The sequence below is a fragment of the Grammomys surdaster genome, unplaced genomic scaffold (assembly GCF_004785775.1).
Source record: "Grammomys surdaster isolate TR1022 unplaced genomic scaffold, NIH_TR_1.0 348, whole genome shotgun sequence".
NCBI classification, from domain to species: Eukaryota; Metazoa; Chordata; class Mammalia; order Rodentia; family Muridae; genus Grammomys; species Grammomys surdaster.
In genome coordinates, this window is record NW_021604767.1 from 5,128,047 (window position 1) to 5,152,996 (window position 24,950).

Here is a 24,950-nt window from a genome sequence, read left to right on the forward strand (position 1 = left end):
CTAATTGTGGTATTAAAACCAAGTGAAACAATCAAACACTGTGACCATGAGAGGTTGTAGCAAGGGTTAGAGAATACAAATATAAAAGGTAGATCAGCATTTAAAATTCTTAGATGACAAATACATCGTCCAAACAATGTTGTCATTTTCCCTTTATTGCTATTAATTCTAGGCTATAAATGGTTAAAATGATTTCATTTGTGGAGTCACTATTAAAGACTCCATTTAGTCAACTCAATAATTTAATTCAATATGCAAAAAAAAAAACCCTGAAGTTACAAAGTTGCTCAGTTTGCTGACAGTCATGGGGGTTCTAGAACTTAGGTCTCCTAGTTAGATGCAAATTTTCCTGAAAACATCTAATGATGTTCAAAAATTGTTTTTAACACTTAATGATGTTCAATTTTATTAGTAAGAGAATAAAAGTTAGCATTAAAATATGAACATTGATTTAACAGTTGAAGTATTATCCAATACACTTTAACAATAAGTGGACCAGAAGAAGTAAATACAGAACTGTGCAAGTGAGTACAAGAACCAACATTATTCCCTCAACCAAAAATAAAACAAAAGAAACCCTTTGGAAGAGAAAGGGTATAAGTTTAGGGATAGCTTAAGTCTATGCAAGTAATCAGGGTATTTAACAGGTATTTATCTCTATGCTAATAGCTCAAGAAAAATTTCACATTTCTACAGCCATTTCAGTTGTCTAAAATTTAAAGTTTTAATTTCTTTTCCAAATGATTGACTGGAAAAAAAAAGACTTAAAATGTTTTTGACATAAAATGGTTCCTTTATATTTCAATACAGTTATGTCAATAGTCACAGCCAAATGTCGCAGTACTGTCCTCTTTGCACAGGTGTTTCAACTCTTGATATAGCTTCCAATACATAGCATTTTGCATTGTGGCAGTCACATACCCACTGCATGCCTTTGTCAGCTTTTGCAGGGAGAAATGAGGCTAACTTTGCAAGGGCACATTCAGGAGAAAGCAGATGATGCCCAGCTGATAAAATGTCCTGGAGTAAAGTCAGGTTTTCCTGTTGTGTCTGATACATCAGCACATGACCCCATTTCCATGGACTACAACAACAGTTTTCTTAGTAATTGAGCACATCTCTGTTCCTCTCCTCCATAAGTATCCCATGTAGTGCCCTAGGCCAACAGCACGCATGCAAGTTTCAAGCCTACTGTCTCTAATAAGTTCTGCACATGCTTCTCTTGAGTTTCTTGAATTTTCTGTTGAGGCTGGGAACAAGTTTTGAAGGTGTATTGATACATTGGAATGATAGATAAGCATCTGTACAAAATAACGAACAACTAGAGCAGAATGGGTTTTCAATTAACATGAAGATTACACAAGAAGAACAACAAAATGCCCTCTGTACAGCTACAGAAAATACAACATAAGGAGACCAACCCTTAACTTGAGAAGAAAGCACTGGCACTGGAGTCTCGCATTTCTTTTCCCTTCCAATAAGACATACAATGACTTCATACATTAGTGCTCACCATGAGAGATGTCCCAAGACACTAAAGCCCCAGGTGAGAAAAAAGGCTTAATTAGAACAATATCATTTGATTTGCCTGATATAGATGTCTATGGCTGGCTTCATTTCACTATATTATTATCGGTACTCAGCATTTGTCATGGACCAAACGCTTCAATAGGCCCTGGTCTTAACCTATGGACAAGAGCACTTCCTTGTTTTTAATAGGTAAGACTATCCTAGGAGAGCAGTCTTCACATGCCTACATCCGTGGCTCTGAATCCCAGGGTGAAAGAATGCTCTGGCCAGTGCAGACCACCCAAGCTTCCAGAATAGCAGCTGGAAGTACATGCCAAGCAGGAACAGATCATAGTCAGCCACAAAGAGCAATCAATCATCAAGGGTTTTGGAGGAGAGCTAGGAGCTGGTGGAGCCCCACTCATAGCCAGTCTTAGGCCAGTCTCAGGTCTGAACTGACTCACTGAGCCAACATAGACCAAACATTAGGAATGAGGTCATTTTCTTCTAAAGACATTCTACCTTTGATTCAGTATCTTTTTCTGCTACCAAAATTTCTCAGGAAAGCTTAGAGGAAGTCACCGTGATTAAAGTTTTTACAATGTCAGTGGTAATTATGTAATGTTGGTGTTTTCTGGGCCTTTGATATTTCATCTAGAAAATTAAACTGGCTAGCCTGGATGTCTTAAAAGATCCTGTTAGACCCAGAAGTTTGCAATCCAATGTAGGCTTGCTGTATTTAATAAATAAGAATAAAAGATGTCCACTAGAATTGAGTCACAAGTAAATAATGAATATAAATGTTTATAAATATGTCCCATGCCCTGTCTCTCAAAGGCAACCTTAACTCCTGACACATCTGCCTCTCCAGGATAACAGCAAGTATTCTAGCCCAGGGGGTATGCCAGTTCTTCAGGAAAAAGTTGCAACTTTGCTCACATTCTTTAGCATGTTTACATCAGGAAACTCAGGCTCTCCTCAGTGACCTGACCTCCTTACTGTGAGTAGATAGAGCAGTTTTCACAAATAGATGAGAACAGAAAGACTCCTCCACCTGGGCAACATGGCTTGCAAATCAGTGGTCAATGTGGATCTGAGCATTCCAGATATTCCTCCTGACACCGGCTAGATGGTTAACTAGCACTGCAGAGAAGCAAAGCTAAAGGAGACACAAGGAAGAAGGTAGCAAGATCCTAAATCTCTCTGGTAAATTATCAGGAACATATGAGTCATAAAAATATAGCTTGATATCCAACTGGGGAGAGAAAAAAATCTGCTATCAGCAGAGATTAAGGCCTAAGTAGAAGAAATAACTGCCTGAGAAGGCTGAGCCCAAATTCATGGAACACACAGACACGCAGACGCAGACGCAGACGCAGACGCAGACGCAGACGCAGACGCACACGCACACGCACACGCACACGCACACGCACACGCACACGCGCACACACACACAACACACACACACGAAATATCTCCCAGGTTTAGATCTTTTCCCCTTTTATTCTCTGGTAGGGAATATAATTAGAGTTACTTCCACCCAAACAAAGAGGAGAAGATTGGTTCAAAGGGCAGTACTAAGATAATATGGGAAAACCAGGCTCAGTAGATTGCCAAGACTCTGACTTGGGCTGGAGTACCATCAACACCATGTACTGAGACTTGTTTCCTGCTTCTCAGTAGTTTTGATTAGCTGTCTTTCTCTTCTCTCTCTCTCTCTCTCTCTCTCTCTCTCTCTCTCTCTCTCTCTCTCTCTCTCTCTCTCTCTCTCATTTATGATATGGATAATCTACCATGCCATAAAGTTGGTGCTGTGACCTTTAAAATATTAAGGACACATGAGGGAAGTAATGAGGATGAAGAAGAAAATTTGAAGACTATTGTTTTAGCAAGCATTCATTGAATTTCTACCAGGAGTTTAACTCTGCATCACATGAGCTAATCCTTACTTCGAAAGGCAGAGATCATCCTTTCTTACAGGAAAAGAACACTAGCTAAGACTCAGGAAGGTTCTTGGTTTGGCTGAGATTTGCTCCTAATTTGCAAGGAATCGATATAGTATACTAGTCCCTATCATCTGATCATTTGCCCAACTCTCATTTTATTTTATTTTATTTTTATTATTATTTTTTAGGTAAAGAAGCTAACTTGCTCATGCAAAATCTGAACAAGCTGCAAGCACCTGAAGAAAGGCTTGATTTTTTATTCAAGAAGTATGCTGAACTGGTAAGGTTTTTTATCAGTTCTATCTGTCAGAAAGCCCCCAGCTTTAGTCAGTGCTGAAAAGAGAACATGACTTTTCATGAACATAATTATAGAACACAGCTACTTACCACAAAACAAATCATCACTAGATTTACTGAATGCTAAGAGAAAAGTATGTTTAAGGAGAAAGAAAGGCTGACATGTAATAATAGAAAGAGCAGAGAAGGTAACACTCTCCCTGTTCAATTGTGCAGATAATTTTGGGGGCGGGGGATGCAAAAAGGAATACAGATAATGGAAATTTGTGGACATTTTATAAAGATAGCTTTAAAAGCAGGATCATCTCCTCTATAAAGATGAATGAATATCAAACTTTCATTCAGCTTCTATATCTGTGTTTCTCAAGGGCTACAAGGGGAAATTCAAAGTGGAGTTAATGCCACCCCACAGTTCTTGGTACACTCTCGTCTGGCCTGACCTGTTTCTTCAATACCTCTTCATTGGGCCCTATTCTTTCCCTTCCCTACAATGATGAAGTCATCAGTGTGGGTTGCTTACTCCCCAGATCCATGCCCCCCCCCACAGCCTAATTCTCCATATGTAGGGTCCTGGGAGCAAGGGAAGCCACTTCAAACCATCCAAGAATTCCAGAAAATCACTGTCTTCTCTGCTTTCAAATTGGCCAGTAAAGGGAAGAGCTTGGTGAGCACAGTACTCTGGTATCAAGGAAGCCTCATGAAAACATACTGGGATACGTGGGTGGAAAAACAGGCAACCGAACAGAAACATTTGAGGTATATGTACCATTCCCCGCTTCACACCAAGAAATGAGATATATAGAACTTCATTTTACTTATTTTTCCTGTGTATGCTCTTTAAGAAAGCCACTGGCTTGTTTCTCCTGAAGAAGCAGCAACAGACCAATGAAGTGTGAGATGCACAGAACTTCCTCTGGGCAGGAGGTGAACCACCTCCATTACAGGGGTAGATGCATTTTACAGCTAAGGTCCAGCCCCACAAGAGGCCCTGAGCCTATGGGAGAGCCTCCCTTACTGAGTAAGTATCAGGCTCACAAAACCCATACCTGTTGATGGTTCTTTTTTTCACTGACTGCAGTCCTGTAATCCCTGTGTCCTTTCCTTCTTCTGCCTCTACACATCCTGTTTTGCAGAATCATGATGTCATGCACACAGTACAATTCTTAAACCCTGAGTGTCTGCCTGATGGCTTAGCTTTCAGTTATTTTTAATCACACAAACCATATCATAATGACACAAAAGATCCAAATATACAAAACAATATTTCTAATCCATCATCTGAAACACAAACTCTGTTTGATACATGTTCCTTTCCAGCTCTGTGCCAGAAATGGAGTAATGTCTACCATATGGCACATGAGTTGATTGTTTTCTCGGCTCATGTGGCAGTTTCTCATGTAATTCAGTCTGTATAAGCATATTTTGTTAAATTTGTGTTATATTTCATTAAGTGCCATAAAAATGATAATATTTTGTATATATTAATTGACACTAGAAATTAATATGGTGGTAGTTATTCCTTAACCACCCTTTCCCAAAATAACCACACAGAGACCTTTTACTATTTCAAAGCTTAGGCCTTAGCTGGGTAGACTTCTCAACTAGCTCCTCTAAGTTAACCATCTAGTCCCATAGAGCCACATAACTAGATATATCCTCAAAGCCTATAGTTATGTCCATCTCCTCTGATGTCTCCTGGCAAAAGGCTTTTCTTCTTTCTTCTTCCCAGAGTCCCTTTCTCCCTCCCAGGGAGTCCCACCTATCTCTCTATACTGCCCAATTAGCCTTTTTTTTTTTATTATTAATTAACGTTGGGAACAAGGTCTGCACAACAAAAGCTGCTGTATGTGAGAATTCCCTTGTCTTGGAGAAAGCAGATCTAGGAGTACAGAATTTAGCATTTGAATACAGAGCAGCACAAGACCAACCTCAACATTGTGCTGATTCAAGAGACAGTGTCCTCCTGCTTCAGAAGCTAACGCTGTTGTGAACGCCATCATTTATTAGATTTGTCCCTTCTTCATTATGATTTTAAGAAAAAAGTTTTAGAAATAGGATTACTAGATCAAACAGGATTCATGCGTCTTTGTTTTCTAGTTTTATGACCGTGTTGCTTGCTAAAATATGGGTAGAAAAATTACAAAGCAGCTTAACATTGACTATTAGCACTTTAAATTAGCATAACATAAGTTGGAGGTCAAGGATATTTTTCCCCAAATCTGAACCACATTCGAATGTGTATGTCACATTGCTCTGACTTGTACACCTGTGTTCTTTTTTCAATATTTTTTGTACTGTCTGTCTATCAACTCAACTACTACATAGGCCATTATCATTTATTTTCTAGCACCATTTGCAGGTGCTGGGCAGGAAGTAGGAAGTATTCTTGACTGTTATCTGATGCCCTTTATGGTGCTACATTGCCTGGAGAAGAGTTGCCTATCTAGTATGACGGAGATTATTCCAAGAGCCAGGGCTACTTACCTTGGTCCCAGGAAAGTCCCTGTGCTTACTTACCATGCTAGATAAACAGTCAAGCCTGTACAAGCCTTACAACACTTGGCATTTGTCTTATCCTCTATAACAAACTAAGATCTCAGAAGCTGACCCAAAGACCAATTAGATTTCCATTTCAGGGAAGAAAAATCATAAAAAAATTTTAATTAGTTACTTGGAGATAAAAGTCTATTTTCTTGCCCATTGATTAGGATATTAGTATAGAAAATGTCTGAAATATGGAATAAACTGTCAACTCCAATACTATAAATCTACCTGCCACTTGAGTTCACTCATGCTTACAAAGCCTGAAGCCTGCAATATTATCTGGCATTGTGTTCATCAGTAAATAAGAATATGTTCATTAATAAGTAAGGATACTTCATGACTACATTCAGAAATGACATTAGAAAAGTACTTTCCAGAAATTTCCACAACTTCCATATACTTAAAAGGAATCACTAATGTAATTCGAATTTAACCATTGACACCAATTGTGCTTTCATTTTTTAAAATTTAATGAAGAAGAAAAAATAAGAAATTTCAGATAAAATCCTTTATACCTATTGCACATTTCCAGAACTGTACCTATGTGAATCGTAAAATGCACAGCCAGCTCTGGGCTGAGGTTGACTCAACTGCAATGTGTTCACTTTCATTCATTAAAAACCCCTGCCCAGACCCCTATTCTCCAACCACCTCTCTGTCCACCTTCATCAAACCCGCTGACCCAGAACCAGACAGGTTAGATTCTCTTCCTGCACCCGTCTCCTTGCTCGATGAGTCCTCTGAGGCACACCCAATTGCCCTGAGCAGGTTGCTATCCCTGCCAGATCTCCATTCTCCTACCACCTCTCTGCCCATCTTCATCAGGTTTGGAACCTTACAGCCCAAGTATATCCACCAGAGATCCTACCATACCAGGATCATTGAGGTTAATCCCCCTCTCAATACCTACTACAAGAGGAACATCCAGGGACTAAAGCCGCCTAGATAGCTAACAGCTTGTGAAAGAACAAAAATGACAAAAGCCAGGGCAATATAACATCATCAGAGCACAGCTATCCTACTACAGTAAGCCCTGGATATCCGAACATAACTGAAACACAAAAACCCCTGCACTCAAACACAAGAACAGAAGTCTGAGCTATCTGAATAAAGAAATCATCCAGCTACTAAAAAATTCAAAAGTTTAGAGTCTTTCATTTTAAAGCTAAGGAAAATAGATCTGGCTAAAATTTAAACGTGCATGATCTTATAACACAGCCAAAGATTAAATATGGCAAAGCATAAGTCATCTATCTTCCAACTTATGAAGCACAGAAAGTGCATTTGCTTCCTGACACACAGAGAAAGTCACAGAGAGCAGTGTTTCCTAGACAGAGGCAGTCTTGTACCATGGAGCAGTGGGCGTCTCTGCCGGGAGATATTTCTGCATCTCACAATCAGATGATGTTACTGTCAGGATCCCAAGCTTTTCAAGAAGGACATTAATGCCAGTCCATATTTCCAGAAACATAGTTCTCTTTTTCAATCTTAATTCCTAAAAAGTAGAAATTTCACATGGCTATAAACTTAGAATATCAAATGTGCATATTCTTGGCTTAACTTGAAGAAGGTTTATAATGGTTATTCAACACGGTAGGAGAAAGAATAAAACAAAATATGAATTGAAGAAAGTATGACAATCTTCAAATAGTTCAGAAAAAATATAACCCAACAGACTTTAAAAACAGAAATAATTAGATATGGTCAAGGTGCATGTGGAATGTATATCTGTTTCTACCAAGCTCTTGGAGGCACCAGGAACCCCTAGCATCTAGAGATACCCAATAGCTCCCCAGGGAGTTTTCTTGCTCTTAGCCAACATGGCTATTAATAGAATAGTCTCCTCGTGGCTTAAACAACACTCAGGCACAAAAGAAACCAAATCCAGTGGAGTAAACAGTTATAGACCAAAGTCTGAGCTTGTATATGGCTACACTAGTGTTCAGATAGACACTAGTACTCCTAGAATTTACTGGTCTCTCTCTCTGGAAGCTTCTGGAGGCTGTTTCCCATGCTCGCTCCATTAGAACTAAGACTTCACAATAATGTTACCAGGTTTAGCAAATAAAAGTACCTTAGGTCCAATTAATTTTACATTTTAGACAATGGACAACTTTTAATAAAAATATGGTCCATCCAATATTTGGAATATACTTGTATTAAAATTATTCCTTAATATCTGAAATTTCTGTTTATTTAGGCATTCTATATTATATCTGGCAATCCTACCCACATATTTTAGCATCCTAATGTGGACAGTATTAGGGTAAAGTGGTTTCATGCATCTGGATTACCAGAAACAAGGGTCATTATGTTTTTGCTGTAGGCACAGAGTAGTTGGGGACAGAGTTTACAGGCAGCAGGGAATGTTAAAAGCAGTTGTCTTTCATGCCAGTGTGTTTATACAGTAGCTGTTTTTAATGCTTTGGTTAAAAAAAAAAACCATCAAGTGTTTGGGGGTATACTTTCTCTTGCTTTTTCATACCCAAAGAATCCACATTTAAACCGCCAAAATTATAAAAAAGAGAACTTCATTTTATATTTACCAGAAAGCTATTTTTCTTTTGCCTATTTTTAAAAAAATGTCACCGTTAGCTTATCTTCGGAAAGAATTATGAGAACAAAATGTATACCAAGCAAACAAATTGTTGGCTGTGGTCTGAATACAAACAAGATATTGCCATGAATTCCAGCCGTTTCCAGATTCTCAGGTGTGTCTATCTTTTTTTGGATAGCACTAGATAATATCATTAGACAAAAAAAGAAAGAAAGAAAGAAAGAAAGAAAGAAAGAAAGAAAGAAAGAAAGAAAGAAAGAAAGGAAGGAAGGAAGGAAGGAAGGAAGGAAGAAAGACAGAGAGAGAGACAGAGAGAGAGAGAGAAGAAAGAAAAGGAAAAGAAGATAAAGAAAGAAAAGCATTTCTAGACAACCATAAATAATCAAGAAAGAGGACGCTAATAGAAGTAGTAGTTATATAAAAATCATATGTATTATGCTCTACAAACTATACACATTATACAGTGGTGGCACTTATCAAGTTCATGAGCTGCCAGAGAGGCATATGATTAAAAATAGCTCTGAACAACCACACAGAACGTCCTTAGGCTTGCTTCTTTTCTGGGAGCTGCAAAGACATCCCTGCCAATTTCTTTGCCGCTCGTACCCCCACGTCTAGCTGGATGAACATCGCACTGAGCAGAAGAAGCTGAAGCTCCTACTGAAGCAGCAGGCGCAAACCCAGCGAGAGAAGGACCAGTTGCAGAGTGAGCACAACAGAGCCATCCTCGCTCGAAGCAAACTTGAGAGTCTGTGTCGAGAGCTACAGAGGCACAACAAGACCCTGAAGGTATGTGACACCCCGGCTTGGAAACACACGTTTTTAGTAAGCTGCATAGACACAGATCTCTGCTATCTGGAGAAAGCACGGCTTACAACTAGACAGCAGTGAAGTCAACTACTAGTTCTGCCACTCGCTCATTTGTGATCTTCAAGTTATTTTATCTCTATGAATGGTTCCCCATCTTCTGACTACGTGGTCAGAAGGGGAAAAAGTAAATGAGCTTCCACATGCAAGGAGCATACACAGTGACTCAGAGTGAAGTGTCATGCTCCTTTTGTTGTTCTTGCTAGGTTGAGTTTTTGTTTGTTTGGTTTGGTTTTGATGAATTGATTGTTTTTGATATCCCTTAGTTTATTATTTAATTATTTTTATTTTTTACTTTATGTGTTTGGGTAGTTTGCTAGCACAGATGTTTGTGCATTTCATGTGTGCTTGGTACCCAAGGAAGCCAGAAGAAGTCATGGGAACTAGTGTTACAGATAGCTGTGCTCTGCTATGTGGGTGCTGGGAACTGAACCCAGATCCTCTGGAAGAGCAGCCAATGGTCTTAACTTCTGGGCTGGCTCCCTATACCTTAGTTTTCTCTTAACATTTTTGTAAAAATTCAACATTTTATATTTATAATGAATTCTACATGACACACATGTAGCTACATGATAATTCTACGTGTATTTCTACATGTAGTTTAATTGACATGATAAAGGGAGGTAGAGAGTCAAAGTATCAATAGTTGTCTTAAAAAAAGAACTACTTAAAAGAAAACACAAAACTACTCTTCAAGACTTAATTATTCAGCCTAAAAAAATATTTAGTGTGGACAAAGGAGGGTACACCAAGTTTTGTCTTCTACATATTACATCTGTAGACTCTGGGAGTCTTGGCGCTTGGAGTGATGTAACATAAGTTTCTCACCTTTTCCTCTTTTAAACAGATTTCAGCTTGTAGGAAGACTTGGAAACAGCATGAGATGTCTTAAATTTCTCTAGGAAAATCTTTCATCTTTCAGAGAAAAGCAAGAGTGTGGAAATTTGGGAAACTATATAACCACCAAAAGATGAGAGAAACATTTCAAGAGAAGCATCAGAGACGGAGAAAATTTTTAACTGTAGAGAAACTGCTCCAATCTCTGAGTGACACTGATCTACATTCCCAGTCCAGCTAAGGAGAAAGAAATTGAATGAAAGTTTGAATTTTTGAATTCAAAATTTGAATTCACACTAACTGAATCTAAAAAATAGTCAATATTTTTAGAAAGGATATAGCTATGGTTTAGATTTGTAGTGTAGACTCCAAAAGCTTGTGTGTTGAAGGTTATATCCCTCAGATGATTGGTTTTTGAGCAATGATTCTACCATGATGGTGCTAATTTCATCAATGGATTAATCTCCTGATGGCTTCATAGCTGAATCCGTTGTTGAGAAGTGGAGTTTATTTGGAGGAAAGAAGCTCCCAGTGTGGAGCTTCTATCTTATCTGTGGAGCCTCTTTCTGGGTCTTTTTGCTCCCTTGCCACCTTAAGATGAATGGCTCTCTATTATGGTCTCCTGACAATTATGTTCTTCTTCATCATGGCCTAGAAATAAAAATCAAGTAACCATGGACTTGAGTCCCCAAAACTATGGACATGCTAAGAGAGCATAGTCAGTTTCTTCCACCACCATATATTTTAATTCCTTATAAATTTTTTCTTCAGTGTGTTAAACACAAAGGCACACCCTTAATAATTTAGATAAAGGCCAGTGAAGGTTTGAGGAATATACTTGTCTCAGCAACTCCTACAGATACTTGTAGGAGTAAATTTGAGCCTGAAACTATATCAAAAAAAGAACTTTCTAGTACAATGTGAGTAGTGGCTTAAGAAACATGATTTTGGTAAAGAAATAAGTAGTATTTGTTATTAGAATGTCACGGGTGCTTAATGTGGAAAGGACTATAGCAATCATCTAGCCAAAGCTACTCATGTGTCTTCACACAAGTGAATAATGAATTAACCATTAAACAAGCATTACTGAGCACCTATGGATTATGTGCCAGGTGTGGCATCAGTTCTAGGTATATGGTGATGTCTAAAAACTTGTTTTCAGCCTTGGTCTCTGGGGTCTTATTTGCATTAGTAATTTTCATTTTGCATAATACACTTGATTAATTTTAAAAATTGTCTCAGACATTGTCCAAGAGATGGCACATTCTTTAATCAATGAACTCAATTGAATAACATTTGGTAAGACTTATTTTTGTGTAGTTGAAAAACAACATAGAATGTTGGTATTTGGGAGGATGAGGCAGGAGGATCACAAGTTCAAAGATAGTTTGGGCTTCCTCCTATTAAAGGGGGAGGCAATGTAACACAAGACTCAAGCTGCCATTTAACAAGCCAGAACTGAGTGACTTGACATATGTTTAATAATGTATGCTCAGATCTGGAAAATATCAGACTTTCTCAGAAGCATGGCATAGCTTTTTCACTCATACATGGAATATTTATAAATAAAAATAGAATTACGATCATAGACTATAGTCATATGATTCATAATTTAGGGACTTCTAAGTATATCAGGAGCAATGAGGTGACAATCACTATCACAGATATGTCTGGTTACTCTTAAGCTGATAGTTGCAACCATTTTTAGTGATATATATATAATAGGTATTGGTATACAGAAATAAATGTTACCTCAAATAATCCTTAGATTAGGCAATATCTCTTATAATCTCTCTAGGAAGTTACAGTGTGATGAAATTAGAATTCTGATGGCCAACAAGTTAGACAATGTGTTAACATTGTATAAGAAAGATGGAGATGAAAGGTAGATTAAAATATTTCTAGAGCATATATTTTCCAAATCAGTTCTTGTTTTGATCACATTATTCCATTCTAATAAAGACTTGCACAATTACTTCTGTGATGATAATTCTCTCTTTCTACGTTTCATAATTTGAAGTTGGTAGGCAGTGTAATTTCACTTGCCCACAATGAAGAGCATGTTCCCATTAACAATTAACCAGAACTGAAAGGAATCCAAAAGTGTGTATCATCTGTCAGCCATATAAATGTGTCTATCTTTGGCATAATATAGCGAGCGCAAACCCTTTATTCTGAAAGAGTGAAAGGAGCAATTATAACACAGATAATTCCTGGTGTAAATAGAGAAATGTGGGCACAGTATTAGTGGTTAGTGACAAATGTGGAGTTTTGATGTCAGAGAAAGAACAGGAATAATATAAAACTTTCAGTTCCTCGATGGTAAGAAACGGTAAGGGCGATGATGCTGGGAAACGTCTCAATGTTTCATTTTAGACTTAAGGAGATTTCAACCTTATTACCTTCTAACTCAAGATTTATGTTGCAAGTATTTTATTTATAACACAAAATGACACACAAAATGAATGTTCTGTCCAGGAATGAAATATCCAGTATATTTGGAAAGATTTCTTTTTCTATTTTTGAATAGCTTATATAAAAAGCTTCCTGATAATATATCTTTATTACTGAGACTACTTGCTGCTCTTGCAGAGGGTCTAAGTTAAGTTCCCAGCTCACAATCACCTGTAACTACAGTGTCAAGGGATCTGATGCTTTCTTCTGGCTTCTCTGGATACCCACACAATTTTAAAGATAAAACCTAAAAGAAAAAAGTTTATATTATGATCTCACTTATAAAATCTGGATGATACAACTGTGGGGTTAATATTCCATAGTTTTATAGAATAACATTACATCTATTTGTCTCACCACCACCACCCTTCCCCCACTGCACCCCTAAACAGAGAAACACACATGATCTGCTTCCCATCTGTCAGTAAATCTCAGTGGCCTTTTTTTTTCTGGGCCACAGCTAAGAGATCCAAGTCTCAATGTGACTCCCAGAAGTCTCTGCAGGTCATTTACTCAGCAGGAGACTGTTCAGGTTTTTTTTTTTAATTGAATATTTTATTTACATTTCAGATTCTATCCCCTTACCTCATTGCGCCGGCCGCGCCCCGGGGGCCCCTAGCCCGGGGGCCGGGGGGTGGGGGTAGGAGGTTGTGCCCCCATGTTCCCCCCCCCCACTTCCACCTCCCCACACTCAAATTCCCCCATACTTGGTGTCCAGCCTTCATTGGACCAAGGATCTCCTCTCCCACCTATGCTCAACAAGGCCATCCTCCCCTACATTTATATATAGCTGGAGCCCTGGGTCCCTCCCTATGTGCTCTCAGGCTGGTGGTCTAGACTCTGGGAGCTCTGGTTGGTTGATATTGTTGCTCTCCTCATGGGGCCGCAAACCCTTTCAGCTCCTTCAGTCTTCTCTCTAACTCCTCCATTGGGAACCCCTTGATCAGTTCAATGGTTAGCTGTGAGCATCTGCCTCTGAATATGTCAGACTCTTGCAGACCTCTAAGGACACAGCTATATCAGGCTCCTGTCAGCATGCACTTTCTGACATCCACATCAGCGTTTACCTTTGGTGACTGCACATGGAATGGATACCCAGGTGGAATGGTCTCCAGACGGCCGCTCCTTGAGTTTCTGTCCCACACTTTGTCTCCATATTTTCTCCCTTGAGTATTTTGTTACTCCTTCTAAGAAGGGCCAAAGCACCCACACTTGGTCTGTGAATTGACTCTTGGGTATTTCAAGCTTCTGGGCTAATATCAAATTATCAGTGAGTGAAACTATGTGTGTTCTTTTGCGATTGGGTTACCTCACTCATGATGATATTTTCTAGTTCCATCCATTTACCTAAGAATTTCTGGAATTCATTGTTTTAAAGGAAGTCTGCTCATCACCAAGCCCAGCAGCCACCCTGAGTGACCGCATTCAGCAGCTCAGACTTTAATTTGGAGATCAGGCAACTTTAGCTGTAGAGAACAGAAAAGAAACACTCTGCTTATTCTGTGCATTGCTTATTTGGATGACCTTATCCTGAGCTCTCTAAACCATGGGCACCTCTAACTAGCACAAAATGTCTTGCTGTTTATTCACAGGAGGAAACCCTCCAACGGGCACGAGAGGAAGAAGAGAAGAGGAAAGAGATCACAAGTCACTTTCAGACTACCCTGACAGATATCCAGACTCAGATAGAACAGCAGAGTGAGCGCAATATGAAGCTCTGCCAGGAGAACACAGAGCTTGCAGAAAAACTGAAAAGCATCATTGACCAGTACGAGCTCAGGGAGGAGGTAAAAACCACATCAAACAGCTAGCAGAACTCTCTGCAGGCCCAGAACTGCCTTGTGAGAGGGAGGGGTTTGGTTAAGAAGAAATTCACCTCAACCCTCTCAACCATTAATTGTTACGATTGGATTTCTTTTACTGACCAAAATAAAAACAGACAGTCCTATAAAACACCTGGCTTAGCAGGAAACAGAAGTGTTGGCCTGCGGGCACAATCATCCTGCACAGTCCTTGGGTCCTTTAAAAATCCTTCCCATGTAGACAAGAGAGAACTCTGTTCTCTTCATTGGACCCACTGTGTTATCTCAATTAACAAGCTGATAGTGACATTAATAATGTAATAACTATAATATTATTTATTTAGTGCCTAACTTGTGTCAAGCAATGTATTAGGTCATATACTTTGCATACAATATGTCACTTGTCTCAACTTTACTATCAAGCACAGAACACTATCTATGTAAGCAGTGTTGTGTGTTGCTGTGACCAAATATCTACTAAGAAGCAACATAGGGGAGGAAAGATAAATTCTGACTAGCAGTTTTGGAGAACCGTTCCACCATGGCATGGAAAGTACGGCAGGAGGAGGGGAAGAGGTGGGAGCAGGAGCAGGTAGACAGTTGGTTACACTGGTCCACAGACAGAAAACAGAATACAGGATTCTTATACTCAGCCTACTTTCTCATCTTTATTCAGTCCAGGACCCCAGACCATGAAATGGCATTGCTCACAATTAAGGTGGGCCTCCCACCTCAGTTAACCTGATCAAACTAGATGACCTCTCACAGGCAAGCCCAGAAGTTAATCTAATGCAAACAGTCCCTCAGAGGCATGCCCAGAAGCCTTTTTCCCCAGTGACTCTGGATCTCACCAAATTATTAATATTAGCCATAGCACTCACTGTCTTTGCTGTGTTTTATGTATGAAAGCAGTGGCATAGAGAGAATATCACTCATCGTCACTAAGATTTTCATTTTCAGTACTTTATATTAATGATATAACAAGTGACTGGATTGGTAATGTGGCAAGATTTTATCAAGAAAACAATATTTGAGTAGGTAGCATATGGTCATAGGATTTAGGGAAATCAGGAAACTTCATAGTGAACCATAATGCCTAACTACCATCTTCTCTTGTGAGAAGGCTTGACTCCATCCAGGATAGAAGTAAGAGTGAAGAAGAAAGGAAGAGCCGATGGGAAAATGTTTGCTCTCCTCAAAAGATCTCAGCTAGGAATGACCTGGAATATTAGTTTCATGTTCCCAGTGCTGGTTCTGTTTAAATACCAATACAACATTCTGTGTGTCTCCTTTCCAATGGGGCCTCTTAGCCAGTTAGCCACCCTTCAAACAGAGGTGGTCCAGAGGTCAGGATGTGGAGGAGAGTGAATGACTGTCAGTTCACAGCTGAGGGCAGGTCAAGTTATCTCTATAGGTTAGTCAGCTTTCTTCTTCTATAAGAACTACTTACAAGACTCAGCTTATTGAAAGAAAAGCTTGCTATGGCTTACAGGTGGAAAGGTTTCAGTCCATAAGCAAGTAACCCCATCATTTTGGGGCCTATGTCAAAGTAGCACATAGACATGGTGAGAAAGGTGTGGCTAAGCTGAGATGCTCACTTCATGGTAACTGGGAAGGTAGGAGTGGGCAATAACTGCCAAAGACCAGAAGGTCTCCTAGAAAACCCCACCTCTTGAATTTTCTACCACATCCCAATAGTGTCAAGCTAGATACCAAGCATTTAACATTTGGGCAGCATTAGAGCAGCAGAGTAAGCATTCAGGAGTCTGTATCTCTGTCCCACACATCTAGGGATCATATACTGATACTCTTTGATGAAAATTCACTATGATAAATTTTATTTGTGTTATTGTTAAAGGTAGTCCTACAATCATGAAAAAGGCCATAATACCAAGCCAGAGTACAATGGAGCATTGTCTGGAAGGTTTAGCATAATGAATGGCATCATATCAACTGCCTTCCAAATTGAGAAAAGTCATGTTGGTAACCTTTAAGCATTAGTGCTGCTGACCTTTGACATCTCCACCATTTGAAGCTATCTCTGGATAGTGGTGAGTTGGAGACCCTCACCAACTTATGGCCTTTAGTGAGGCCAGGTTGTCTATTCCTTAGAAATTTAAAAACTAGGAAATTTTTATTCATGAGAATTGTTTCCTATTTTTACATTTCTATGCACTGATCACAGGCCCAGCTTTTATGCGTTCTTCTTCCTTAGCATCTGGACAAAATATTCAAACACCGAGAACTGCAGCAGAAGCTGGTGGATGCAAAACTTGAAGAGGCTCAAGAAATGATGCAGGAAGCAGAGGAGCGGCACAGACGGGAAAAGGAATATGTATTTATTCTTTTAGTTGGTGTGCATATGTAATGTACCTCTTCTTCAGAGGCTCTCTAGGAAAGCTGTCTGACAGTGGCAGAAGATCACTTCACTCATATAAAAGCCCACACATCTATGGGGAAGTAAATGGGCTAGCCCAGTAGGAAACACTGGGCCTGTGCCATTATTCACACAAAATAGTCATTCAACATACGCAACAAGTGTTTTTGAAGTGCCTATTATCTGCTGAGAGCATTTTAGGTGCTAGATTATAGCTGTGAATAAGACAGAGAAGGGCCACCTCCTACCAGGCAGATTAGAGACTGTGTAGGAAAGATGCTCAGGAGCGAGTGAACCGGGAAGGTTATTTAGATAATAGTAAGTTATCAGGCAAACAAGGAGGAACTGAGATGGGGCTGGAGGAGGGGACTTACAGAGACTGAGTGATGAGGACAGGTGGAGAGGATGTGCCAGCAATGTTCTGCCTCTTAAGGAACTGCCTCATGGGAGTCTTCTCCAGCAGGGGTGTCTGTCAGTGAAAGGCTTGATGTTAGATCCAGCATGGCCTGCTCCATGCCCAGGGGAAGGTCAGGGAGGGAAGAAAAGCTAGAGGTGAAAATATTTAATCTGGGATTTCTACCCATTTAGTTCCCAGATAAAAGACACAAAACCTTTATATTCATGATAAGCCTTTAAAGCACTAGAGCTGGACAGATATCTGCCCTCTGAGGCATTAACATCTACTTCTCTACCAACAGCCCCGAGGTCTGACTTGCCATGTCCTGCCATGTTCACTCTTAGCTTCAATTAGCCAGCCCTCATGGCCATGTTTTCGTGATTCACCTAACCCATGGTGTCTTCTCCTCTCTCCATCTTCTTCTCTCCTCCTCATCCTCCTCAGACTCCAAGCCTGGGAACCAAATCTCACCTACCTCTCTTCTGCCCAGCTATAGGCTGTAGGCATCTTTATTTAACTAATAGTTAAATTAATGGAGTAAGGTCACATAGTATTATTTGCTGTATGTGTGTGTGTGTGTGTGTGTGTGTGTGTGTGTGTGTGAAGATTTCTTATCCCTGAGGCAACCAGGGCCAGTATTGTATTTAGCATCACAATACACAGCAACAGACAAATCCTCAGCAGGTGAAGCAAGTGGAGAAATGTTCAAGATGTGGGGGTAAGCAGGCTCCAACTGTGCAGCTTTGTAGGACTTGGAGAGAGAGTTGACTTTTATTCTAAATACAATGTGGAATAACCAAGCAGTTTTAGAAAAGGAGATAACGCGATTGGCTTCCCATATGTAAAAGATTAATGTGCCTCCTGGATGGAAAATGGAATAGAAAAAAAGGATGACAGGTGTGTGTGTGTGTGTGTGTGTGTGTGTGTGTGTGTCCCAGAACAATGCACATGAGATGTGCTGATGACTTGGATTAGGGAGATGGCAGCTAAGAAGAAGAGATGGAGACAGGGGAGCATTCCTTCAAGATACTGGCATCCGTCAGTTCTAAGAGGATGACAGCGAGGAGGCGTGATCAAGGCTGACTGCTGAGTGACTGCAGAAACTGGGTGGTAGTATTTTTTACTTCTTTACTCCAAGTAGTCCCCAAAAGCTACAGAGCCATTGCACAGATGACAGAACCGAGGCACAAAGAGAACACTTGGTTAAGGTTTTACCCTGCTAAGAGATGGCAATGTGTTTCTAATCCACATGCATCTTTCCCTAAGCCTAAGCTTTCTGTGACACTGCATGAATTCAGACGTACGTGTCAGCAGTGTTGCTAGAGGGAGAGAGAGATGGGGAAAGGAGATGTGTGTGTGTGTGTGTGTGTATGTGTGTGTGTGTGTGTGTGTGTGTGTGTGTATACATACATACATACATACATACATACATACATACATACAGGGATTGAGAGATCTGTTAGACAGACAGCTGTTAAGCCATTCACTCAAGTGACTCATTGACATTTGACCAGAAGTTTTTTGTTTAGCTGAAACTACACTATAATCACTTAATTTGTTACCATAGAAAACTGCAAAATAACCCCACTTTTCAAATATGACAGAAAAAAGAAGTGAAATTGGACAACAAATCCTAATGGCTGATTTTTAAAACCTATCCCTCCTGATGCCTGCACACATCAAGTCCAAACTAGAGGTTTCTCCATACAATCAGAATAATAAAAGACATTCAACATGCTGGCCCTGTTGGCTCCAAAAGCAGGGACCAGCAGACCCCCACCACACCCTCAAAATAACCCTTCTGAGCTCTGACCAAAAGGTACAAACCTAAACCAAAGACTATAGCTATGCATCAATATTGATTAATAGGTATTTGTACATCTTAAGTTAAAACAGCATGCTCACCCACCAGCTCCCAGCTCAACCATGTGGCTTAACTGCAGTGGCTTATATGGAAGAATTCTTTGTGGCAGTGGAGTGAGGACTCTTAGTGCCAGAGGGCAGAGTTCAGAGCAACCCATCAAATATCTCCATTGCTCAAATGTGCTGTCACTGTGAGCCAACCCTCTCAAGTATTAGAAAAGCATAGATTTCAACGCACACTCTATATACCCTAGACTATATTCTCCAAAGGGTGATCTACCCTTTAGTGATCCCCTGAGGAGAGTCAGACGCATGTTTGAAGTGCTGTGTTGAAAACCAGGGATAAAGAAGGAATATGTATTTCTTAAATCATCATGTGTTCTGTGGTGGAGAATAACTACGTGCTAATATAAGGGACCAGTGCTAATATAGTAAGCAGGCAACCATGCCCAGGTGGGGAAGTCTGGAGATGTTCAACCTAAGGTTGATGACAGTGATGGTAGAGAGGATTGTTTGGGAAGCTTCTGACCAATGGGACTGGCAAGAGGTTAGATTTTGTGTGATTCATACTTGATTTTGATACTTACATTTTTTTTTAAATTAAAGTCACTAGTTTCCTTGGCAATCAAACATTTTCATTGTTTTCTTTAACTTTGTCAACTAATATTTTGCCAAAGTCTCTCCCTTCAAAAAAATACTTAATGGAGAGGGGCATAAGAAGAAAGTTGGTTTACGTATATATGGTAAAAAAGGACAATTTATATACAACTAGATTTTCTTTCTATGCATTCTGTTCTCTCACAGTTGCTGAATCAGGCGGCAGAGTGGAAACTTCAGGCCAAAGTGCTGAAGGAACAGGAGACTGTGCTGCAGGCTCAGGTGAAGGGAGGAGACCAACACGTGGAGGGTTGGGGTAGCCTCCTTCTGGTACCAAGGGTCTGGGATCCAAAATTCTCTGCACAAAGCTTCACAGGTGGCAGGGGATGTCCGGTGAGAGGGAACAAGTTCACATTGATTACATTTAAGAGAATATTGTGTCTATGCAAAAGAAATGATGTGAACCGATATTATGTAGCCAAGAGGTCCGTAGACAAATGATGCCATCAAAGTGGTAGGTAACAGCAAGCTGATTTCCAGAGTCCCACCTCTCTATCATATTTCTTCTCTGTCACCTGATTCATTCCCCAATTAAGGTGAGAGCAAATGGAAAAATTACTCAAAAGCACCATTTGTAACTGTCAATCCTAAACAGTCCTCTCATTTTGATACTGTCTATAATATAAAGAAAATGAGAAAAATAGAGACGAAAATATTGATCAAGACTGATCTGGTCAGTGATGAATGGCTAGGTGTGGTAGGAAAGTCGAGAATCCTTCTGATTTGGCTTTGTGTGTTGATGGCTTTGTTTTTATCAGACTATAGAGTTCCCATTTCAGGCTCAAAAAATATAGCCCCCTGCCCCAGCTGGCTCTATGCAAAAGCCAGGCCTATTTATCTTCCCTATTGACATTGGGTTCTGGCCCTCCAGGGAAACATTCCCTGTCATAGACCACAGAGGAACTCTGGCCCCACTGTTAGGAGGAATGCCCAAGCCCTAACGGGATGCTGAGTTCACAGAGGAAATTCATAGAAATCGAGGACATCAGAAGCCTTCCACATCAGGCAGCCTTAAGATTGTAAATGTTTATGTATCCCATTCTAAAGCATATTTATGCAAGGTATACAGAGAATGCAATGGAAATTATTTTCCCCAATATAATCCATTCCTTGAGAACATTCAAAAAAAGTTTTCAAACTAGTTAGATAGAAGTTTGAAATATAATGTTCCTAGATTTTCACAGAATCACAGGGTTCGGAGTTACAAACTCGGGACCATCTTTTGAGTCAGCTGCAGAAACTATCACATCATAGTGTCAGGATCGCAAGCCAGGGTCCACAGCAGCTATCCTGTGGACAGCAGAAAAGAGTTGTGATGCTACTGTCTAGGAATAAAGAAAGTCCAGAGAAACAAGCCAGAGCTTCTGGTCTGTCTCTGCTCACTAACAGCACAAAGCCTGAGAGAAGCAAAGGATACTACTTGGCAGTAGGCATTATTCACACTATCAGTAGACAGAAATCACTTAGCTAAATGAAGATAATGAAGTTGAAAAGTATAGATTAATATTAGATTCTAGCCTAGAGAATGATTTATGCAGCTTCCATCAGAGTCCAGAATGTGTCTATGTTGCATGTCCATGTCCATGTGCATGTTAAGTGTACAGATTTGCTCATGTGTATGTGGAGGCCAAAAGTCAAGTTGAGTATCTTCCTCACTCACCACCCACCTTATTGTTTGAGACTTGTCTCCAATAATTCAGAGCTCAGTAATTCGACCAGACTTGCCCGCCAGCAAGCCTCACCCATGATCCTCCCGTTCATTTCGTGTTTGGATTACAGAAGCACACTGCTATGCCTGGCTTTCTGAATGTGAGTGCTCTGGATCTAAAGTCAGATCCTCATGCTGGCATAGCAAGCATTTTATAGACTGAACCATCTCATAGAACCAAGAATCTAGAAGTTTAAAGATGCAGGAAATAAAAATAAACAAATGTGATCCAGTTTCTCAACTCTGCCCATGTAAACTCCAGGAACAGCAGGAAGTTAAGGCCTCTATACACATTTCTAAGACTGGAGCAAGAAAAATACCAAGGGCAGTTAGCATGTTTTCCTAGCGCACTGGTTCTCAACAGTCCTAATGTTGAGACCCTTTAATACAGTTCTTCTTGTTATAGTGACCTCCAACCATAAAAGTATCTCATTGCTATTTCACAACTGTAATTTTGTTACTGTTATGAATTATAATGTCAATATCTGATATGTGATCCCCAAAGGGGTCATGACCAACAGGTTGAGACCTGCTGTCCTATACAGAAGTCACTTTTAGTGAGACTATATAAGACTGATGAATTGGGAATGTGTTTCTCACTTAGGAACGCAGGGTTTGGCTTTCTGTTCTATAAACTGAGATAATAGAGCAGCTGTCATAGATAATCAGTTGGGATACAACTGTCGTGACTAATGAATTGTCACCAGATCAGTAAGGATGAGGACAGTGGCAAACATGGAATGTCCGCAGTATCTGACAACACAGACAGAAAACACAACTCAAGGGGAAGTTCAGGGAGTAAATTGTTTTAAAAGTATAATCATAGTTTCTAGACTCCAATATCATTTTCTTATCTTTAGATGAAGGAGAGCCCTCTACAAGGACTTTGGAAACAGGACTTGCTTTCACATCAAGTCTCATAGTCATATTAAGACAATTTCTAAACACAGTTCCTTCTGTTTCCTATTCCAATCAGGACTTAGTGGTCAGTTAGAGGAATGTATGAGGACCCACTTGATATGGCTCAGTGAATCGAGAAACTTGCTGCCAAGCTTGCTGATTCCCCATATCCCATATGGTAGAAAGAACTGACTCCCAACTCTGCAAAGCTATACTCTGCCCTCTACACACCATGTGACATACATGTACCTCCAAACACAAGCAACTAAGAGTAAAAAAAAAAAAAGTGAGTCTTTAGGCCCTTTTCAAGGTGATAGATTGCAGCAGTTTTTGTTACTTTTAATCATGGAGTGGTTTGTTTCTGTTTCTGTCTCTGGCAGGAAAACTACTGTGCATGACTTTTGGATAGTCTATGTTTTTTGTAGTCCCGAAGTGAAAAAGTGACTAGCTCCTGTCAAATTAAACATGAATTGTGTCAGGATACTAATCAGAGACCAATTCTATAGTTTAAATGTCCACTAATAAAATCAGAAGTACAGAATTTCAGTTAGAATAAGATAATGTTGGTGCAAGTTACCAAACCAAGGGACAAGGCAAACAAATTGTACTATCCATGTCCAATAGGAAGAAAAGAAGAATATTAAAACTTGAGAGAGAATCTGAGAAGCTATGTGGTATCTGTGGAGTTGTTCAATGTGGACAGCATTTCCATTTCAAAGCATGAAAGCATTCTAGAGATTGTCTGTACGATAATGTGGAAATATTAATACTGATCCATATACTTCAAGTGTGTAGGGAGACTAACTTTATGTGTATTTTAATACATTTTACTTTTAAACATAGCAAAACGAAAATGGTCAATGGGAATAATCTAATAAAAATAAAGAAGACAATAAAGCAATACCCAATTCTTGGCACAAGTGTGCCAACCTGAGTTTGACCCATAGCACCCTTCCCACAAAGAGTCAGGAGAGGAACAACTCCTGAGACCTTCACGTGCACTCTGTGGCACAGGCATGCCATGACACTTGCACCATGCACACATGCATTTGTGCACACACACATACACCACATGCTACATATATATAATATACTTGTTTTGCTATTGTCTCTAAGTGCATCAATTTGGACACATGAATAACAAATTCAGTGTCAATAATAATCCTAGGCTAGTGTCATACAGAGGAAAGAAATCTAAGCAATTCCCCTTGCTATTGTTTAACCAAGAGCAAGGCCAGATTTGACAGTTTGGTTGTGATCCTAACCCCTGAAGTATCACTGCAGTCCAGTGAGCGCAGATTTGAGTTCTGCATTGCACTCTACTGTCTCTTCTGTCATGGTTTGTCTGTTACATGAGCCTGAATCTGGAAAGAGTCTTATGAGTCTGCCAATGTGTCTGTGTCTGTTTCTAATAAAGGACTTGGCTTTGTCTTTACGAACAGCACAGAAAGCATCCCATGAGGGAAGGAATGGAGTACTTTAAGAATCTTTAACACAGCCTTACAAGGGATTGGGTCACTGACTCCAACTGACCTCAGTGGAGCCAGATAGCAAACAAATACTACCAAGCAATATCCAAACGCCCCTTCAACATTTATGGGAGACATTTATTTATAAGATTGCTTTTGAGCTCTATTTGCTGTTTTCAGCAAATGTGTTTCATAATACAGTACAAACACACATGCATTACTACTGGGTCAGAGGCATAATTTAAGATTACAGCTATTCATTAGCTTAGGTTATAAACATTGATTACAGAGAAAACCCAGGGCAAGTAAGGTTCTGACTTAGTAATCTGTATTGATCATCCCATGGTCAAGCTGTCATCGAGTTTGTCTTCCCGTTAGGCATGCTAATCCCTCAAAGCAGGACCCACATGTCAAAGAAATGTCTTTATATAAGTGTGCATAGGTATGTTCAGTGACCAATAAATATTTGTAAAAACTATGGCATAAGAAAACTGTAATTGTATATTTTATAATTTTATTTAAAAAAACATTTTAGGCAATACTAAGTAGATTCAATAGGTTTTTAAGAAGAGACTGAACACAAGAAGTCTAAAGGGAAAAGCTGCAGAGAGAAATAAGGGAGAAACTGGGGGGGGGGGAATGGCAGTGGATTTAATCAGAACACATTATATACATGTATGAAATTCTCAAAATAAAAAAAAGAGGGAAGGAAGGAAGACAGGAAGGAAGGAAGGAAGGAAGGAAGGAAGGAAGGAAGGAAGGAAGG

General features: G+C 39.7%; 1 protein-coding gene across 2 annotated transcripts in view; it reads left to right on the top strand.

Annotated features, from left to right (window-relative positions):
• The window catches only part of Txlnb (taxilin beta), a 38,438-nt gene that overhangs the window by 6,354 nt on the left and 7,134 nt on the right, over window positions 1–24,950 (top strand). For both annotated transcript variants that reach the window (XM_028779239.1, XM_028779238.1), the window contains exons 3-7: window positions 3,644–3,735; window positions 9,472–9,642; window positions 14,604–14,798; window positions 17,029–17,148; window positions 20,255–20,329. In XM_028779239.1, coding sequence (XP_028635072.1) covers window positions 3,644–3,735; window positions 9,472–9,642; window positions 14,604–14,798; window positions 17,029–17,148; window positions 20,255–20,329 — 653 coding nt within the window. The remainder of the gene's footprint in view (window positions 1–3,643; window positions 3,736–9,471; window positions 9,643–14,603; window positions 14,799–17,028; window positions 17,149–20,254; window positions 20,330–24,950) is intronic.